At 45.5% G+C, this 21155-nt stretch overlaps 1 protein-coding gene across 1 annotated transcript; it reads left to right on the top strand.

Moving 5' to 3' along the window:
* The first annotated feature begins 18847 nt into the window (after positions 1-18847).
* Positions 18848-20941, top strand: tmem167b (transmembrane protein 167B). The gene is made up of 3 exons (XM_067240069.1): positions 18848-18957; positions 19938-20069; positions 20267-20941. Exons 1-3 carry the CDS (start codon positions 18948-18950, stop codon positions 20347-20349), a joined length of 225 nt encoding a protein of 74 aa, XP_067096170.1. The 5' UTR covers positions 18848-18947; the 3' UTR covers positions 20350-20941.
* Positions 20942-21155: the final 214 nt, after the last annotated feature.

Raw genomic sequence — 21155 nt, 5'->3', positions numbered from 1 at the left:
GCCTAGAAAGGCCCTACATGCCCCAAACTAGGTCTGGTCTGCTCATCAGAGTCCCCTCTACGGGCGTGTTTTGGATTGGATTTTTAAAAATTTGACCATATTTTTCTTCCATTTTTGTCCGGCCCATAACTCTGCCTAGAAAGGCCCTACATGCCCCAAACTTGGTCTGGTCTGCTCATCAGAGTCCCCTCTACGGGCGTGTTTTGGATTGGATTTTAAGATTTTCGACCATATTTCTCTTCCCTTTTTGTCCGGCCCATAACTCTGCCTAGAAAGGCCCTACATGCCCCAAACTAGGTCTGGTCTGCTCATCAGAGTCCCCTCTACGGGCGTGTTTTGGATTGGATTTTAAGATTTTCGACCATATTTCTCTTCCCTTTTTGTCCGGCCCATAACTCTGCCTAGAAAGGCCCTACATGCCCCAAACTTGGTCTGGTCTGCTCATCAGAGTCCCCTCTATGGGCGTGTTTTGGATTGGATTTTGTTTTAAATTGACCATATTTGTCTTCCCTTTTTGTCCGGCCCATAACTCTGCCTAGAAAGGGCCTACATGCCCCAAACTTGGTCTGGTCTGCTCATCAGAGTCCCCTCTACGGGCGTGTTTTGGATTGGATTTTAAGATTTTCGACCATATTTGACTTCCCTTTATGTCCGGCCCATAACTCTGCCTAGAAAGGCCCTACATGCCCCAAACTTGGTCTGGTCTGCTCATCAGAGTCCCCTCTACGGGCGTGTTTTGGATTGGATTTTGTTTTAAATTGACCATATTTGTCTTCCCTTTTTGTCCGGCCCATAACTCTGCCTAGAAAGGGCCTACATGCCCCAAACTTGGTCTGGTCTGCTCATCAGAGTCCCCTCTACGGGCGTGTTTTGGATTGGATTTGGTTTTAAATTGACCATATTTGACTTCCCTTTTTGTCCGGCCCATAACTCTGCCTAGAAAGGGCCTACATGCCCCAAACTTGGTCTGGTCTGCTCATCAGAGTCCCCTCTACGGGCGTGTTTTGGATTGGATTTTAAAAAATTTGACCATATTTCTCTTCCCTTTTTGTCCGGCCCATAACTCTGCCTAGAAAGGCCCTACATGCCTCAAACTAGGTCTGGTCTGCTCATCAGAGTCCCCTCTACGGGCGTGTTTTGGATTGGATTTTAAGATTTTCGACCATATTTCTCTTCCCTTTCTGTCCGGCCCATAACTCTGCCTAGAAAGGCCCTACATGCCCCAAACTAGGTCTGGTCTGCTCATCAGAGTCCCCTCTACGGGCGTGTTTTGGATTGGATTATAAGATTTTCGACCATATTTGACTTCCCTTTTTGTCCGGCCCATAACTCTGCCTAGAAAGGCCCTACATGCCCCAAACTTGGTCTGGTCTGCTCATCAGAGTCTCCTCTACGGGCGTGTTTTGGATTGGATTTTGTTTTAAATTGACCATATTTGACTTCCCTTTTTGTCCGGCCCATAACTCTGCCTAGAAAGGGCCTACATGCCCCAAACTTGGTCTGGTCTGCTCATCAGAGTCCCCTCTATGGGCGTATTTTGGATTGGATTTTAAGATTTCCGACCATATTTGACTTCCCTTTTTGTCCGGCCCATAACTCTGCCTAGAAAGGGCCTACATGCCCCAAACTTGGTCTGGTCTGCTCATCAGAGTCCCCTCTACGGGCGTGTTTTGGATTGGATTTTTAAAAATTTGACCATATTTTTCTTCCCTTTTTGTCCGGCCCATAACTCTGCCTAGAAAGGCCCTACATGCCCCAAACTAGGTCTGGTCTGCTCATCAGAGTCCCCTCTACGGGCGTGTTTTGGATTGGATTTTTAAAAATTTGACCATATTTTTCTTCCATTTTTGTCCGGCCCATAACTCTGCCTAGAAAGGGCCTACATGCCCCAAACTTGGTCTGGTCTGCTCATCAGAGTCCCCTCTACGGGCGTGTTTTGGATTGGATTTTGTTTTAAATTGACCATATTTGTCTTCCCTTTTTGTCCGGCCCATAACTCTGCCTAGAAAGTGCCTACATGCCCCAAACTTGGTCTGGTCTGCTCATCAGAGTCCCCTCTACGGGCGTGTTTTGGATTGGATTTGGTTTTAAATTGACCATATTTGACTTCCCTTTTTGTCCGGCCCATAACTCTGCCTAGAAAGGGCCTACATGCCCCAAACTTGGTCTGGTCTGCTCATCAGAGTCCCCTCTACGGGCGTGTTTTGGATTGGATTTTTAAAAATTTGACCATATTTCTCTTCCCTTTTTGTCCGGCCCATAACTCTGCCTAGAAAGGCCCTACATGCCCCAAACTAGGTCTGGTCTGCTCATCAGAGTCCCCTCTACGGGCGTGTTTTGGATTGGATTTTTAAAAATTTGACCATATTTTTCTTCCATTTTTGTCCGGCCCATAACTCTGCCTAGAAAGGCCCTACATGCCCCAAACTTGGTCTGGTCTGCTCATCAGAGTCCCCTCTACGGGCGTGTTTTGGATTGGATTTTAAGATTTTCGACCATATTTCTCTTCCCTTTTTGTCCGGCCCATAACTCTGCCTAGAAAGGCCCTACATGCCCCAAACTAGGTCTGGTCTGCTCATCAGAGTCCCCTCTACGGGCGTGTTTTGGATTGGATTTTAAGATTTTCGACCATATTTCTCTTCCCTTTTTGTCCGGCCCATAACTCTGCCTAGAAAGGCCCTACATGCCCCAAACTTGGTCTGGTCTGCTCATCAGAGTCCCCTCTATGGGCGTGTTTTGGATTGGATTTTGTTTTAAATTGACCATATTTGTCTTCCCTTTTTGTCCGGCCCATAACTCTGCCTAGAAAGGGCCTACATGCCCCAAACTTGGTCTGGTCTGCTCATCAGAGTCCCCTCTACGGGCGTGTTTTGGATTGGATTTTAAGATTTTCGACCATATTTGACTTCCCTTTATGTCCGGCCCATAACTCTGCCTAGAAAGGCCCTACATGCCCCAAACTTGGTCTGGTCTGCTCATCAGAGTCCCCTCTACGGGCGTGTTTTGGATTGGATTTTGTTTTAAATTGACCATATTTGTCTTCCCTTTTTGTCCGGCCCATAACTCTGCCTAGAAAGGGCCTACATGCCCCAAACTTGGTCTGGTCTGCTCATCAGAGTCCCCTCTACGGGCGTGTTTTGGATTGGATTTGGTTTTAAATTGACCATATTTGACTTCCCTTTTTGTCCGGCCCATAACTCTGCCTAGAAAGGGCCTACATGCCCCAAACTTGGTCTGGTCTGCTCATCAGAGTCCCCTCTACGGGCATGTTTTGGATTGGATTTTAAAAAATTTGACCATATTTCTCTTCCCTTTTTGTCCGGCCCATAACTCTGCCTAGAAAGGGCCTACATGCCCCAAACTTGGTCTGGTCTGCTCATCAGAGTCCCCTCTACGGGCGTGTTTTGGATTGGATTTGGTTTTAAATTGACCATATTTGACTTCCCTTTTTGTCCGGCCCATAACTCTGCCTAGAAAGGGCCTACATGCCCCAAACTTGGTCTGGTCTGCTCATCAGAGTCCCCTCTACGGGCATGTTTTGGATTGGATTTTAAAAAATTTGACCATATTTCTCTTCCCTTTTTGTCCGGCCCATAACTCTGCCTAGAAAGGCCCTACATGCCTCAAACTAGGTCTGGTCTGCTCATCAGAGTCCCCTCTACGGGCGTGTTTTGGATTGGATTTTAAGATTTTCGACCATATTTCTCTTCCCTTTCTGTCCGGCCCATAACTCTGCCTAGAAAGGCCCTACATGCCCCAAACTAGGTCTGGTCTGCTCATCAGAGTCCCCTCTACGGGCGTGTTTTGGATTGGATTATAAGATTTTCGACCATATTTGACTTCCCTTTTTGTCCGGCCCATAACTCTGCCTAGAAAGGCCCTACATGCCCCAAACTTGGTCTGGTCTGCTCATCAGAGTCCCCTCTACGGGCGTGTTTTGGATTGGATTTTGTTTTAAATTGACCATATTTGACTTCCCTTTTTGTCCGGCCCATAACTCTGCCTAGAAAGGGCCTACATGCCCCAAACTTGGTCTGGTCTGCTCATCAGAGTCCCCTCTATGGGCGTATTTTGGATTGGATTTTAAGATTTCCGACCATATTTGACTTCCCTTTTTGTCCGGCCCATAACTCTGCCTAGAAAGGGCCTACATGCCCCAAACTTGGTCTGGTCTGCTCATCAGAGTCCCCTCTACGGGCGTGTTTTGGATTGGATTTTTAAAAATTTGACCATATTTTTCTTCCCTTTTTGTCCGGCCCATAACTCTGCCTAGAAAGGCCCTACATGCCCCAAACTAGGTCTGGTCTGCTCATCAGAGTCCCCTCTACGGGCGTGTTTTGGATTGGATTTTTAAAAATTTGACCATATTTTTCTTCCATTTTTGTCCGGCCCATAACTCTGCCTAGAAAGGGCCTACATGCCCCAAACTTGGTCTGGTCTGCTCATCAGAGTCCCCTCTACGGGCGTGTTTTGGATTGGATTTTGTTTTAAATTGACCATATTTGTCTTCCCTTTTTGTCCGGCCCATAACTCTGCCTAGAAAGTGCCTACATGCCCCAAACTTGGTCTGGTCTGCTCATCAGAGTCCCCTCTACGGGCGTGTTTTGGATTGGATTTGGTTTTAAATTGACCATATTTGACTTCCCTTTTTGTCCGGCCCATAACTCTGCCTAGAAAGGGCCTACATGCCCCAAACTTGGTCTGGTCTGCTCATCAGAGTCCCCTCTACGGGCGTGTTTTGGATTGGATTTTAAAAAATTTGACCATATTTCTCTTCCCTTTTTGTCCGGCCCATAACTCTGCCTAGAAAGGCCCTACATGCCTCAAACTAGGTCTGGTCTGCTCATCAGAGTCCCCTCTACGGGCGTGTTTTGGATTGGATTTTAAGATTTTCGACCATATTTCTCTTCCCTTTCTGTCCGGCCCATAACTCTGCCTAGAAAGGCCCTACATGCCCCAAACTAGGTCTGGTCTGCTCATCAGAGTCCCCTCTACGGGCGTGTTTTGGATTGGATTATAAGATTTTCGACCATATTTGACTTCCCTTTTTGTCCGGCCCATAACTCTGCCTAGAAAGGCCCTACATGCCCCAAACTTGGTCTGGTCTGCTCATCAGAGTCCCCTCTACGGGCGTGTTTTGGATTGGATTTTGTTTTAAATTGACCATATTTGACTTCCCTTTTTGTCCGGCCCATAACTCTGCCTAGAAAGGGCCTACATGCCCCAAACTTGGTCTGGTCTGCTCATCAGAGTCCCCTCTATGGGCGTATTTTGGATTGGATTTTAAGATTTCCGACCATATTTGACTTCCCTTTTTGTCCGGCCCATAACTCTGCCTAGAAAGGGCCTACATGCCCCAAACTTGGTCTGGTCTGCTCATCAGAGTCCCCTCTACGGGCGTGTTTTGGATTGGATTTTTAAAAATTTGACCATATTTTTCTTCCCTTTTTGTCCGGCCCATAACTCTGCCTAGAAAGGCCCTACATGCCCCAAACTAGGTCTGGTCTGCTCATCAGAGTCCCCTCTACGGGCGTGTTTTGGATTGGATTTTTAAAAATTTGACCATATTTTTCTTCCATTTTTGTCCGGCCCATAACTCTGCCTAGAAAGGGCCTACATGCCCCAAACTTGGTCTGGTCTGCTCATCAGAGTCCCCTCTACGGGCGTGTTTTGGATTGGATTTTGTTTTAAATTGACCATATTTGTCTTCCCTTTTTGTCCGGCCCATAACTCTGCCTAGAAAGTGCCTACATGCCCCAAACTTGGTCTGGTCTGCTCATCAGAGTCCCCTCTACGGGCGTGTTTTGGATTGGATTTGGTTTTAAATTGACCATATTTGACTTCCCTTTTTGTCCGGCCCATAACTCTGCCTAGAAAGTGCCTACATGCCCCAAACTTGGTCTGGTCTGCTCATCAGAGTCCCCTCTACGGGCGTGTTTTGGATTGGATTTTGTTTTAAATTGACCATATTTGACTTCCCTTTTTGTCCGGCCCATAACTCTGCCTAGAAAGGGCCTACATGCCCCAAACTTGGTCTGGTCTGCTCATCAGAGTCCCCTCTATGGGCGTATTTTGGATTGGATTTTAAGATTTCCGACCATATTTGACTTCCCTTTTTGTCCGGCCCATAACTCTGCCTAGAAAGGGCCTACATGCCCCAAACTTGGTCTGGTCTGCTCATCAGAGTCCCCTCTACGGGCGTGTTTTGGATTGGATTTTTAAAAATTTGACCATATTTTTCTTCCCTTTTTGTCCGGCCCATAACTCTGCCTAGAAAGGCCCTACATGCCCCAAACTAGGTCTGGTCTGCTCATCAGAGTCCCCTCTACGGGCGTGTTTTGGATTGGATTTTTAAAAATTTGACCATATTTTTCTTCCATTTTTGTCCGGCCCATAACTCTGCCTAGAAAGGGCCTACATGCCCCAAACTTGGTCTGGTCTGCTCATCAGAGTCCCCTCTACGGGCGTGTTTTGGATTGGATTTTGTTTTAAATTGACCATATTTGTCTTCCCTTTTTGTCCGGCCCATAACTCTGCCTAGAAAGTGCCTACATGCCCCAAACTTGGTCTGGTCTGCTCATCAGAGTCCCCTCTACGGGCGTGTTTTGGATTGGATTTGGTTTTAAATTGACCATATTTGACTTCCCTTTTTGTCCGGCCCATAACTCTGCCTAGAAAGGGCCTACATGCCCCAAACTTGGTCTGGTCTGCTCATCAGAGTCCCCTCTACGGGCGTGTTTTGGATTGGATTTTAAGATTTTCGACCATATTTCTCTTCCCTTTTTGTCCGGCCCATAACTCTGCCTAGAAAGGCCCTACATGCCCCAAACTAGGTCTGGTCTGCTCATCAGAGTCCCCTCTACGGGCGTGTTTTGGATTGGATTTTAAGATTTTCGACCATATTTCTCTTCCCTTTTTGTCCGGCCCATAACTCTGCCTAGAAAGGCCCTACATGCCCCAAACTTGGTCTGGTCTGCTCATCAGAGTCCCCTCTATGGGCGTGTTTTGGATTGGATTTTGTTTTAAATTGACCATATTTGTCTTCCCTTTTTGTCCGGCCCATAACTCTGCCTAGAAAGGGCCTACATGCCCCAAACTTGGTCTGGTCTGCTCATCAGAGTCCCCTCTACGGGCGTGTTTTGGATTGGATTTTAAGATTTTCGACCATATTTGACTTCCCTTTATGTCCGGCCCATAACTCTGCCTAGAAAGGCCCTACATGCCCCAAACTTGGTCTGGTCTGCTCATCAGAGTCCCCTCTACGGGCGTGTTTTGGATTGGATTTTGTTTTAAATTGACCATATTTGTCTTCCCTTTTTGTCCGGCCCATAACTCTGCCTAGAAAGGGCCTACATGCCCCAAACTTGGTCTGGTCTGCTCATCAGAGTCCCCTCTACGGGCGTGTTTTGGATTGGATTTGGTTTTAAATTGACCATATTTGACTTCCCTTTTTGTCCGGCCCATAACTCTGCCTAGAAAGGGCCTACATGCCCCAAACTTGGTCTGGTCTGCTCATCAGAGTCCCCTCTACGGGCGTGTTTTGGATTGGATTTTAAAAAATTTGACCATATTTCTCTTCCCTTTTTGTCCGGCCCATAACTCTGCCTAGAAAGGCCCTACATGCCTCAAACTAGGTCTGGTCTGCTCATCAGAGTCCCCTCTACGGGCGTGTTTTGGATTGGATTTTAAGATTTTCGACCATATTTCTCTTCCCTTTCTGTCCGGCCCATAACTCTGCCTAGAAAGGCCCTACATGCCCCAAACTAGGTCTGGTCTGCTCATCAGAGTCCCCTCTACGGGCGTGTTTTGGATTGGATTATAAGATTTTCGACCATATTTGACTTCCCTTTATGTCCGGCCCATAACTCTGCCTAGAAAGGCCCTACATGCCCCAAACTTGGTCTGGTCTGCTCATCAGAGTCCCCTCTACGGGCGTGTTTTGGATTGGATTTTGTTTTAAATTGACCATATTTGACTTCCCTTTTTGTCCGGCCCATAACTCTGCCTAGAAAGGGCCTACATGCCCCAAACTAGGTCTGGTCTGCTCATCAGAGTCCCCTCTACGGGCGTGTTTTGGATTGGATTTTAAAAAATTTGACCATATTTTTCTTCCCTTTTTGTCCGGCCCATAACTCTGCCTAGAAAGGCCCTACATGCCCCAAACTAGGTCTGGTCTGCTCATCAGAGTCCCCTCTACGGGCGTGTTTTGGATTGGATTTTTAAAAATTTGACCATATTTTTCTTCCATTTTTGTCCGGCCCATAACTCTGCCTAGAAAGGCCCTACATGCCCCAAACTTGGTCTGGTCTGCTCATCAGAGTCCCCTCTACGGGCGTGTTTTGGATTGGATTTTAAGATTTTCGACCATATTTCTCTTCCCTTTTTGTCCGGCCCATAACTCTGCCTAGAAAGGCCCTACATGCCCCAAACTAGGTCTGGTCTGCTCATCAGAGTCCCCTCTACGGGCGTGTTTTGGATTGGATTTTAAGATTTTCGACCATATTTCTCTTCCCTTTTTGTCCGGCCCATAACTCTGCCTAGAAAGGCCCTACATGCCCCAAACTTGGTCTGGTCTGCTCATCAGAGTCCCCTCTATGGGCGTGTTTTGGATTGGATTTTGTTTTAAATTGACCATATTTGTCTTCCCTTTTTGTCCGGCCCATAACTCTGCCTAGAAAGGGCCTACATGCCCCAAACTTGGTCTGGTCTGCTCATCAGAGTCCCCTCTACGGGCGTGTTTTGGATTGGATTTTAAGATTTTCGACCATATTTGACTTCCCTTTATGTCCGGCCCATAACTCTGCCTAGAAAGGCCCTACATGCCCCAAACTTGGTCTGGTCTGCTCATCAGAGTCCCCTCTACGGACGTGTTTTGGATTGGATTTTGTTTTAAATTGACCATATTTGTCTTCCCTTTTTGTCCGGCCCATAACTCTGCCTAGAAAGGGCCTACATGCCCCAAACTTGGTCTGGTCTGCTCATCAGAGTCCCCTCTACGGGCGTGTTTTGGATTGGATTTGGTTTTAAATTGACCATATTTGACTTCCCTTTTTGTCCGGCCCATAACTCTGCCTAGAAAGGGCCTACATGCCCCAAACTTGGTCTGGTCTGCTCATCAGAGTCCCCTCTACGGGCATGTTTTGGATTGGATTTTAAAAAATTTGACCATATTTCTCTTCCCTTTTTGTCCGGCCCATAACTCTGCCTAGAAAGGCCCTACATGCCTCAAACTAGGTCTGGTCTGCTCATCAGAGTCCCCTCTACGGGCGTGTTTTGGATTGGATTTTAAGATTTTCGACCATATTTCTCTTCCCTTTCTGTCCGGCCCATAACTCTGCCTAGAAAGGCCCTACATGCCCCAAACTAGGTCTGGTCTGCTCATCAGAGTCCCCTCTACGGGCGTGTTTTGGATTGGATTATAAGATTTTCGACCATATTTGACTTCCCTTTTTGTCCGGCCCATAACTCTGCCTAGAAAGGCCCTACATGCCCCAAACTTGGTCTGGTCTGCTCATCAGAGTCCCCTCTACGGGCGTGTTTTGGATTGGATTTTGTTTTAAATTGACCATATTTGACTTCCCTTTTTGTCCGGCCCATAACTCTGCCTAGAAAGGGCCTACATGCCCCAAACTTGGTCTGGTCTGCTCATCAGAGTCCCCTCTATGGGCGTATTTTGGATTGGATTTTAAGATTTCCGACCATATTTGACTTCCCTTTTTGTCCGGCCCATAACTCTGCCTAGAAAGGGCCTACATGCCCCAAACTTGGTCTGGTCTGCTCATCAGAGTCCCCTCTACGGGCGTGTTTTGGATTGGATTTTTAAAAATTTGACCATATTTTTCTTCCCTTTTTGTCCGGCCCATAACTCTGCCTAGAAAGGCCCTACATGCCCCAAACTAGGTCTGGTCTGCTCATCAGAGTCCCCTCTACGGGCGTGTTTTGGATTGGATTTTAAGATTTTCGACCATATTTCTCTTCCCTTTTTGTCCGGCCCATAACTCTGCCTAGAAAGGCCCTACATGCCCCAAACTTGGTCTGGTCTGCTCATCAGAGTCCCCTCTACGGGCGTGTTTTGGATTGGATTTTAAGATTTTCGACCATATTTGACTTCCCTTTATGTCCGGCCCATAACTCTGCCTAGAAAGGCCCTACATGCCCCAAACTTGGTCTGGTCTGCTCATCAGAGTCCCCTCTACGGGCGTGTTTTGGATTGGATTTTGTTTTAAATTGACCATATTTGTCTTCCCTTTTTGTCCGGCCCATAACTCTGCCTAGAAAGGGCCTACATGCCCCAAACTTGGTCTGCTCATCAGAGTCCCCTCTACGGGCGTGTTTTGGATTGGATTTTAAGATTTTCGACCATATTTCTCTTCCCTTTTTGTCCGGCCCATAACTCTGCCTAGAAAGGCCCTACATGCCCCAAACTTGGTCTGGTCTGCTCATCAGAGTCCCCTCTACGGGCGTGTTTTGGATTGGATTTTAAGATTTCCGACCATATTTGACTTCCCTTTATGTCCGGCCCATAACTCTGCCTAGAAAGGCCCTACATGCCCCAAACTTGGTCTGGTCTGCTCATCAGAGTCCCCTCTACGGGCGTGTTTTGGATTGGATTTTGTTTTAAATGACCATATTTGTCTTCCCTTTTTGTCCGGCCCATAACTCTGCCTAGAAAGGGCCTACATGCCCCAAACTTGGTCTGGTCTGCTCATCAGAGTCCCCTCTACGGGCGTGTTTTGGATTGGATTTTAAGATTTTCGACCATATTTGACTTCCCTTTATGTCCGGCCCATAACTCTGCCTAGAAAGGCCCTACATGCCCCAAACTTGGTCTGGTCTGCTCATCAGAGTCCCCTCTACGGGCGTGTTTTGGATTGGATTTTGTTTTAAATTGACCATATTTGTCTTCCCTTTTTGTCCGGCCCATAACTCTGCCTAGAAAGGGCCTACATGCCCCAAACTTGGTCTGGTCTGCTCATCAGAATCAGAATCAGAATCAGAATCAGAATCAGAATCAGAAAGGGATTTATTCGCCATGAAAGTTTGCACAGACAAGGAATTTGCTTTGGCAGGAAGGTGCATACAATAAACATATACCTAAAATTTAAATATGTGGACTAACTATACTAAGGGTACATAAACTAGCAGTACTAAGTGGGATAAATATAAGTTGCCGTAAATTACAATATAAAAATACAAAAATACAAATATTACAAAAAATACAAATGTACAAGATACCATGTTGTGGTGCAGTGCAAAAGCAGTGTGTTTTAAGCAATAAGTCATTTGAGTCAGTGTGGTCCCTTGGCCTTGTTGAAGAGGCCCACAGCGGAAGGGAAGAAACTGTTTTTGTGGCGTGAGGTATTGGTCCTGATAGACCGCAGCCTTCTGCCGGAGGGGAGTGACTGAAACAGGGAGTGTCCAGGGTGGGAGGAGTCGGCCACAATCTTCCTCGCTCGCCTCAGGGTCCTCGAGGTGTGCAGGTCCTCGAGGGTAGGCAGATTGCAGCCAATCACCTTCTCAGCAGTACGGATGATACGCTGCAGTCTGCTCTTGTCCTTGGCAGTGGCAGCAGCGTACCAGACGGTGATGGAGGAGGTGAGGATGGACTCAATGATGGCTGAGTAGAAGTGCACCATCATTGTCTTTGGCAGGTTGAACTTCTTCAGCTGCCGAAGGAAGTACATCCTCTGTTGTGCTTTCTTGATGAGGGAGCTGATGTTCAGTTCCCACTTGAGGTCCTGGGAGAGGATAGTGCCCAGGAAGCGGAAGGACTCCACAGTGTTGACTGGGGAGTCACACAGGGTGATGGGGGTGAGTGGGGCTGTGTTCCTCCTGAAGTCCACAACCATCTCCACTGTCTTAAGAGCATTGAGCTCTAAGTTGTTCTGGCTGCACCAGGTCACCAGGTTGGCCGCTTCCCACCTATAATCAGACTCGTCTCCACCAGAGATGAGCCCAATAAGGGTGGTGTCGTCCGCAAACTTCAGGAGTTTGACGGACGGATGACTGGAGGTGCAACTGTTGGTGTACAGGGAGAAGAGCAGAGGAGAAAGGACGCAGCCCTGAGGTGATCCGGTGCTGATGGACCGGGAGTCAGAGACTTGTGTTCCCAGCTTAACGCACTGCTTCCTGTCAGACAGGAAGTCTGTGATCCACCTGCAGGTGGAATCAGGCACGTTCAGCTGGGAGAGCTTGTCCTGAAGCAGGGCGGGGATGATGGTGTTGAAGGCAGAGCTGAAGTCCACAAACAGGATCCTGGCATAGGATGCTGGGGAGTCCAGGTGCTGTAGGGTGAAGTGGAGGGCCATGTTAACTGCATCGTCCACAGACCTGTTGGCTCTGTAGGCAAACTGCAGGGGGTCCAGTAGAGGGTCAGTGATGGATTTAAGGTGTGCCAGCACCAGGCGCTCGAAAGACTTCATTACCACAGAGGTCAGGGCGACGGGTCTGTAGTCATTATGTCCTGTTGGCCTTGGCTTTTTGGGCACAGGGATGATGGTGGAGGACTTGAGACAGGCTGGCACATGGCATGTCTCAAGGGAGGTGTTAAAGATGTGGGTAAACACCGGAGACAGCTGGTCAGCGCAGTGCTTGAGGGTGGCTGGAGAGACAGAGTCCGGCCCAGCTGCTTTGCGGGGGTTCTGCCTCTTGAAAAGTCTGTTAACTTCACCCTCCTGAATGGAGAGAGTCGTCACTGTAGAGGGGGGGAGGTGGGAGGCCTCCTGGGTGGGAAGGGGTAGTTCAAGACTGTCCAATTGTCTTTCAAATCTGCAGTAGAACTCATCAGAGTCCCCTCTACGGGCGTGTTTTGGATTGGATTTTAAGATTTTCGACCATATTTGACTTCCCTTTATGTCCGGCCCATAACTCTGCCTAGAAAGGCCCTACATGCCCCAAACTTGGTCTGGTCTGCTCATCAGAGTCCCCTCTACGGTCGTGTTTTGGATTGGATTTTGTTTTAAATTGACCATATTTGACTTCCCTTTTTGTCCGGCCCATAACTCTGCCTAGAAAGGGCCTACATGCCCCAAACTTGGTCTGGTCTGCTCATCAGAGTCCCCTCTACGGGCGTGTTTTGGATTGGATTTTAAGATTTTCGACCATATTTCTCTTCCCTTTTTGTCCGGCCCATAACTCTGCCTAGAAAGGCCCTACATGCCCCAAACTTGGTCTGGTCTGCTCATCAGAGTCCCCTCTACGGGCGTGTTTTGGATTGGATTTTAAGATTTTCGACCATATTTGACTTCCCTTTATGTCCGGCCCATAACTCTGCCTAGAAAGGCCCTACATGCCCCAAACTTGGTCTGGTCTGCTCATCAGAGTCCCCTCTACGGGCGTGTTTTGGATTGGATTTTAAGATTTTCAACCATATTTCTCTTCCCTTTCTGTCCGGCCCATAACTCTGCCTAGAAAGGGCCTACATGCCCCAAACTTGGTCTGGTCTGCTCATCAGAGTCCCCTCTATGGGCGTATTTTGGATTGGATTTTAAGATTTCCGACCATATTTGACTTCCCTTTTTGTCCGGCCCATAACTCTGCCTAGAAAGGGCCTACATGCCCCAAACTTGGTCTGGTCTGCTCATCAGAGTCCCCTCTACGGGCGTGTTTTGGATTGGATTTTAAGATTTTCGACCATATTTGACTTCCCTTTTTGTCCGGCCCATAACTCTGCCTAGAAAGGCCCTACATGCCCCAAACTAGGTCTGGTCTGCTCATCAGAGTCCCCTCTACGGGCGTGTTTTGGATTGGATTTTAAGATTTTCGACCATATTTCTCTTCCCTTTCTGTCCGGCCCATAACTCTGCCTAGAAAGGCCCTACATGCCCCAAACTAGGTCTGGTCTGCTCATCAGAGTCCCCTCTACGGGCGTGTTTTGGATTGGATTTTAAGATTTTCGACCATATTTGACTTCCCTTTATGTCCGGCCCATAACTCTGCCTAGAAAGGCCCTACATGCCCCAAACTTGGTCTGGTCTGCTCATCAGAGTCCCCTCTACGGGCGTGTTTTGGATTGGATTTTGTTTTAAATTGACCATATTTGACTTCCCTTTTTGTCCGGCCCATAACTCTGCCTAGAAAGGGCCTACATGCCCCAAACTTGGTCTGGTCTGCTCATCAGAGTCCCCTCTATGGGCGTATTTTGGATTGGATATTAAGATTTCCGACCATATTTGACTTCCCTTTTTGTCCGGCCCATAACTCTGCCTAGAAAGGGCCTACATGCCCCAAACTTGGTCTGGTCTGCTCATCAGAGTCCCCTCTACGGGCGTGTTTTGGATTGGATTTTTAAAAATTTGACCATATTTTTCTTCCCTTTTTGTCCGGCCCATAACTCTGCCTAGAAAGGCCCTACATGCCCCAAACTAGGTCTGGTCTGCTCATCAGAGTCCCCTCTATGGGCGTGTTTTGGATTGGATTAGTAAAAATTTGACCATATTTTTCTTCCCTTTTTGTCCGGCCCATAACTCTGCCTAGAAAGGCCCTACATGCCCCAAACTTGGTCTGGTCTGCTCATCAGAGTCCCCTCTACGGGCGTGTTTTGGATTGGATTTTTAAAAAAATTGACCATATTTGTCTTCCCTTTTTGTCCGGCCCATAACTCTGCCTAGAAAGGCCCTACATGCCCCAAACTTGGTCTGGTCTGCTCATCAGAGCCCCCTCTACGGGCGTGTTTTGGATTGGATTTTGATATTTTTTACCATATTTTTCTTCCCTTTTTGTCCGGCCCATAACTCTGCCTAGAAAGGCCCTACATGCCCCAAACTTGGTCTGGTCTGCTCATCAGAGTCCCCTCTACGGGCGTGTTTTGGATTGGATTTAAAAAAAAATTGACCATATTTGTCTTCCCTTTTTGTCCAGCCCATAACTCTGCCTAGAAAGGCCCTACATGCCCCAAACTTGGTCTGGTCTGCTCATCAGAGTTCCCTCTACGGGCATGTTTTGGATTGGATTTTAAGATTTTTGACCATATTTGTCTTCCCTTTTTGTCCGGCCCATAACTCTGCCTAGAAAGGCCCTACATGCCCCAAACTTGGTCTGGTCTGCTCATCAGAGTCCCCTCTACGGGCGTGTTTTGGATTGGATTTTGATATTTTTTACAATATTTGTCTTCCCTTTTTGTCCGGCCCATAACTCTGCCTAGAAAGGCCCTACATGCCCCAAACTTGGTCTGGTCTGTTCATCAGAGTCCCCTCTACGGGCGTGTTCTTGATTGGATTTTAAGATTTTTTGACTTCCCTTTTTGTCTGGCCCATAACTCTGCCTAGAAAGGCCCTACATGCCCCAAACTTGGTCTGGTCTGCTCATCAGAGTCCCCTCTACGGGCCTGTTTTGGATTGGATTTTCAGATTTTTACCATCGCCTTTTTTTTGTTCTTTGTCCTCCTTCTACCCCTATGCAGTACTGTACCCTGCATCTCACTACTCACAACTCACTCTTGTTCTTTGTTGATATGAACCTGCAACCAGTCAAAATCTATTGAGACAAATGGAAAGCACAATGTTCAGGGCATTGTTGTACAGTATACAGCCTACAATGCACTGTACTACAGTATACAATACTACAGTTTTTCTCAATTGTTTACACACAAATACTGGTACTTGAGACACAATGACCACAACATGTAACTCATGCACCAACCCCATGAGCCAATTCTGCTAAACTACAAGCACAATTCCTGCTTTACACTCAAATTGCAGTTCTAAAACACACTTTTTTCAAAACACTACACACAATTCTCTGCATTTGGCACAATTTTCATGAAGAAAATCTTTTGTTTTCACAAGGAACACACTGCCATTCAAATACGCACACTGACTCATCGCATGGACAAACACCTGTCACACAGTTTTACAATTAGCAAGCAGAGCTTTAGCATAGTAAAAGGGCAACAGGTGACCTCTTCTGTTTTTGAGCAATGGATGCTAACATTGGAAACAGAGGCAGAGGCAGAGGAGTGAGATTAAGAGGGGGAGGACGAGGATGAGGAAGGCCAAGGACCATAATCTCTGATGAGATCCGAGCCGCTTTGGTTGACCATGTGGTCAACCATGGTCTAACAATGAGGGAGGCTGGGCAAAGAGTACAGCCAAATTTGAGCAGGTACACTGTAGCATCCATCATCCGGACTTTCCGAAATGAGAATAGGTAAGAAATCTACTCTCACTACAAAATTGAAGTAGGCCTACTGCATATCAATACAGTACTCAATGAGTACAGTAGTACAGTATTGCCTGTGGACTGTTCTGTATGACTGTAAAAATAAAGTATGTTTCAAGTATTTGGAAAATGTATTCCTACTTTGTATTCCTACACAGTATTTACAGTATTTTACTATTTGTTTGGCAGAACTGAAAGATTACCAACACAAGGTGGTCGGGAATGTCTTCTGTCTCCTGAACAGGAAACTGAAATCATGAACATGGTCCTAGAAAATAACGCCATAACATTACGGCAAACACAAAGAAAAATAATAATAATGTAACTGTATACACTATACAGTAAATGATTCTGTTGTTTTGTATGTAGACCACTGTAGCACATTAGTGTTCAAATGGTTCTTATAAATGTCTATTCATATGATGGTTTGTGTTTGTCATTTGAAAACAAAATACAATTTTGAGATTAAATAACATTGTTTTGAATGTTAAATTTAATTTTGCAGGAGAAGTGAGGGGTTTTTCCCATGTGTTTTTTTGATTTGTGTGTAGAGTTCTGAGAGTATGAGGTATGCATTCAGAAAATGTGTGTAACCAATCGAGAAAAACTGTAAAAGGGACAAAAATCAAAGGAGTAAACATGTGATCAATGTGCTTCTTCTTGTCTTTGGGCTGGGTCAGGCCAGAGCACTTCGTCAACATCACAAGCAATATTTTCCCACCATCAACAACCTGTTTGCTTTCTGAACTGGCTTATATTGGTTGTGTCACATCATTTGAAACAAGTGAAATTAATTTTGAGTGGTTGTGTTTTGTCAATGACATGTTTTCTCTATTTGTATTTTATTGTTGCCATTTGTGTTTACCCGTATGGATGACATGTGCATTAGAGTGCAGAATGCGTGAGTGAGATCTGCAAATTGTGTTTTACCATGTGAAAGGGTTTAAGGTATTGACAACAGACTGCACAATTAGCTACATGAGTTCAGGCAACTGAGAACTTTGTTCAGCCAATGGCTGCTACTTGTCAGATATGGTGACCTCTGTGGTACTGGCTCTGTGAGGACTCCAAATAAGTAAACATTATATTTTATTTTTTCTTCTTCCACCTTTATCCACCCCATAACTCTGACTAGGAAGGTCCCCCCGGCCCCAAACCTGGTCTGGTTTACTCATTAGAATCCCCTCTACCTGCGGTTTTTTAATGGGATTTTTTGATTTTTAAAAGATTTTCTTCCACCTTTATCCACCCCATAACTCTGACTAGGAAGGTCCCACATGCACAAATCTTGGTCTGGTTACTCATACCAGTCCCCTCAACGTGCAGTAAAAATCATTTGATGCTGGGATCATTTGTTTTCTGTTTTTCTGTCCGTCTACCTTTGTTCACAAAAAACGGCCCCTCTGTGGCTTTTACTAGAAAAGAGCAGACATCTCCATTTTATCTCAGGTTGTTCATTGTGACCAAAAGAACACAGAAAATAACACACATGATGGCAGGTCAGACTCTTTGCATGTTAGGAGAGGGGGTACACATTATATCAGGTGAAAAAACGGCCTGATCATTAAAATCAAAATGTATTTGTAAAGCCCTTTTTACACGCAAGCATGTCACAGAGGGCTTCACATATGCCCATAGAACTGCCCCTCAACCAACCTAAACCCTCAAGGAACACAAGTAAAAACTCCCAGAAAAACTCACTAGAGGAGAAAAATTTGAAGAAACCTTGGGAGCAATTCAGTGAGGGATCCCCTCCTCCAGAGACGGTTGGTGAAAGAGAGGAGCAGAACACAGGCTTAACATAGTCATACAGCAGGGAAATGTCAATGGGTATAATCTGTTGAAATAATCTGTATCCCCTCTGTGACTTTTGCTTGAAAAGAGCAGACATCTCCATAGTATTAGGTTCCACATGCACGAAACTTGGTCTGGTTACTCATACCAGTCCCCTCAATGTGCAGTTTGTCATTTTTATGTTTGTTTTTTTTCACCTTTATCCACCCCATAACTCTGACTAGGAAGGTCCCACATGCTTACTCTGGTTACCCTACTAGTCCCCTCAATGTACAGTAAGAATCATTTGATGCTGTAATTATTATTTTTTTAAGGTTTCAAAAAAAAGTTTTGAAAGTTTAAAAAATATTTTCGAAAAAGGTTTCGAAAAAAATGATACACGGATACTTGTCTCATCCATTGCTTGATAATAGTTTGCTTCTCCTTGCTGTTCATTGCGTCAAGTACCCCCTCGATAATCTTCAATCGCATTTCCGGTTTAGCTAATTTGCCTTCAAAATAAGAGTTTGGCGTGAGCCATGTCAGAATGTGTGAATTCAATGTTCAGATCAAGACTAATTTCTATAATTAACATGTTTTTATTTGAGTTGAGATATCCTTGGTCCTTACGCCATCACTAAGAATAATCATTTTAAATAGAAAAAACTACCATCAATTTTTGAATTAGCATTATTCTAAGCAGCATGAATGTAATTTTCTGTTATTGCCAAATCTGTCAACAACACAAAAAATTGGTTGGAAAAAAACAAGTTAATTCTAAACATTTCATATACTCCCCCATCCTTTTAAGAGGGCATGTTTTTAACTATGGTACATTTTGTATTGGGACCTTTATTTTGAATAGGTCTGACGAAATCAACAGGAAATTAGATGCTTTTATTGAGGCTGGCTTCGCCTTCTACTGTACTGTTGAAGGAGGATACGTTTGACAACAACATGGATGATTAAACATAACTGACAATTCAACATAGGCTCGTATACAGCAACCTGCGATCATGACAAATGGTGGGTTTGCAAAATGTGGAGCTCATTTAGTAAAATGATCGTATTTGTTATGCAATGTTAGCTAGCTAGACTACATCGCCCGACATATCTGTAGACGTGGCCCACACAGACATTAGCTAGTCAGTAAACCTGGCTAGTTAGCTACATAGTCACCCTACCGATTAAGTTGACATTTATTATATTGTATCAATACACCCTCCCTTCCCTTTGTTTCAAACCGATCATTGTCTTTCGTTGCATAAAGGCAAGAGTAGGCCTAGCTAGTATGACGTTCTAGATGCTGCTAGCTAGGCTAACAGGGTTTGTACTGTACTATTACCTGGCTGCGGTTGCTGTCTAGCTAACCACTTCTATTTAGCTAGTAGTGTAAAACATGTTTAATTTTAGTCATTCCTATACATAAGTCAGCTAAGTTTACAGTTCAGGATATCCATGGCTGGTTCTCTTGTTGACTGCTTTGTTTCTCTGCTAGCTAGCAAGTTAAATATGAACTAGCTAAGTGTTTCAGTCATGGCAGGCTTTTTAGTGATGGTGGTGAACTTTCGATCGCTACCGTAGCTAGGTTGCCATTACATCAGTTTTGTACTCGGTACGTTGTTATGAATTATTGAAACTCATACATGGTTGGTAGTTATGCTGTTAGGTTAGTCTAAGTAGATGGTTGTGTAACGTTACTTATTTTATGCAGTTCAGCTATTAACAGCACACAGGTGTAGACACGCGAGTTGTCAAACCTGTCTAACTTGCATTGTTGAATTATATCAGAGCTACTTCACTCAGTGGTCAGAGGGCACAAATGAGTCCATGGAAACATAACGTCAAACACCTACCATAACAAGTTAACATTTGTGTATGTAGACTAAGTTGTTTCTATTGCAGCATCTTTTCAAGTTAAGACATTGTATCCTCTTATTGTCAGTGAGACTATAAGTCAGTCTAGGAAGTGTAGGATAACGAGTGAGCCGTTCCTCTCTCCCTAGTGTACTCTTTCGACGGCATCCTGGTGTTCGGGCTGCTCTTCATCTGCACATGTGCATACCTCAAGAAAGTTCCCCGTCTCAACAGCTGGCTGCTGTCAGAGAAGAGAGGACTGTGGGGAGTGTTTTATAAAGGTACGCTACAGAGCACTCTATGGATCCCAGTGTGTGGATTGCTTCTTGCATGTGACTCGGAATGTAGAGACAAAATTCAGAATTTCTGTCCAATGCTTTGCGTAATTAAAGAATGATGCGATTAATAGTACTGTTTTGTACTTTACAGTTATTTACTCAGTACTATTTTCTGTTCCTGTTGTCTTCCTCTTTCCCAGCTGCGGTGATTGGAACCAGGCTCCACATTGCCGTAGCGGTGTCCTGCATGTCCATGGCCTTCTACCTGGTCTTTTTAAAGTGACTGTTTACAGGCTGGGAGGGTGTAGGACTGGCCTGAACTGGGCTTGGCTGCTACACCCTAAGAGACATTGTTTGGACAATGTATGCAGTAACCCTCAAAGACCCTTTCTGAAACACAAGCAAATACTGCCCCCTTCTGGTGTGTGAATCATTCTACCCCTCACCTCCCACCTAGCGTCTCTGCACCACACCATGTCAGTGGATTCAGACCAGCTACACAGTTACGATGGAGGGGAGGAAAACCAGACCGGGGTGGAAATACTGCTGAGATGGTTTAAGTGTGTTTGAATCAGCTTCCCTAATGCTCCAGCTCAGAAGCCTGTGCACTTCTTTTGGGATATATTGTGCTGCGGGAGCTAAATCAAACATACCTCATCACATTTTAGATGTTTTGACCCAGTCTGGGCAGGGCTCTTCGGTTGTGGGTTAATTTGTCGTTATTGGCTTGTAAATTTGTATCGTCCCCGTGCCCCCCTTCTATGAATAGTACTGTCTAGATATGAGACTTGCTGAAGAATGTACAGGTACAGGGTGCAGATGGGGGAGCTCCTTCAACATGTTTATTTACTGTAGAGACGCTGTGTATGCGGACCAGATGTTCTACATACGTTTCTTTCATGGCACCACAGACCGAATTACACCACATCTTGCAAGCCAAGTGTGAGTTGTTTTGTTTGAAAGGGTATTCTATGTCCTGATAACCTTCCTTAGTAGAGAGAAATAGAATAAAGAGCTAAGTTAATATATGTACCTGTTGTTACTATTAACAATTTCTACATTTCTTGTGATAAGTTGCTGCACAAAGTC

This window comes from Osmerus mordax, chromosome 1 (assembly GCF_038355195.1).
Source record: "Osmerus mordax isolate fOsmMor3 chromosome 1, fOsmMor3.pri, whole genome shotgun sequence".
Taxonomy (NCBI): domain Eukaryota; kingdom Metazoa; phylum Chordata; class Actinopteri; order Osmeriformes; family Osmeridae; genus Osmerus; species Osmerus mordax.
The sequence above is the reverse complement of the archived record's forward strand: the minus strand, read 5'-3'. Positions and strand labels throughout refer to the sequence as shown.

What these genes read in the sequence shown, in the direction of transcription:
- tmem167b (XM_067240069.1), top strand. An exon ending in GTGGGGAGTGTTTTATAAAG is followed by an intron (nt 20,070 to 20,266) that starts GTACGCTACAGA and finishes CCTCTTTCCCAG; the next exon opens with CTGCGGTGATTGGAACCAGG.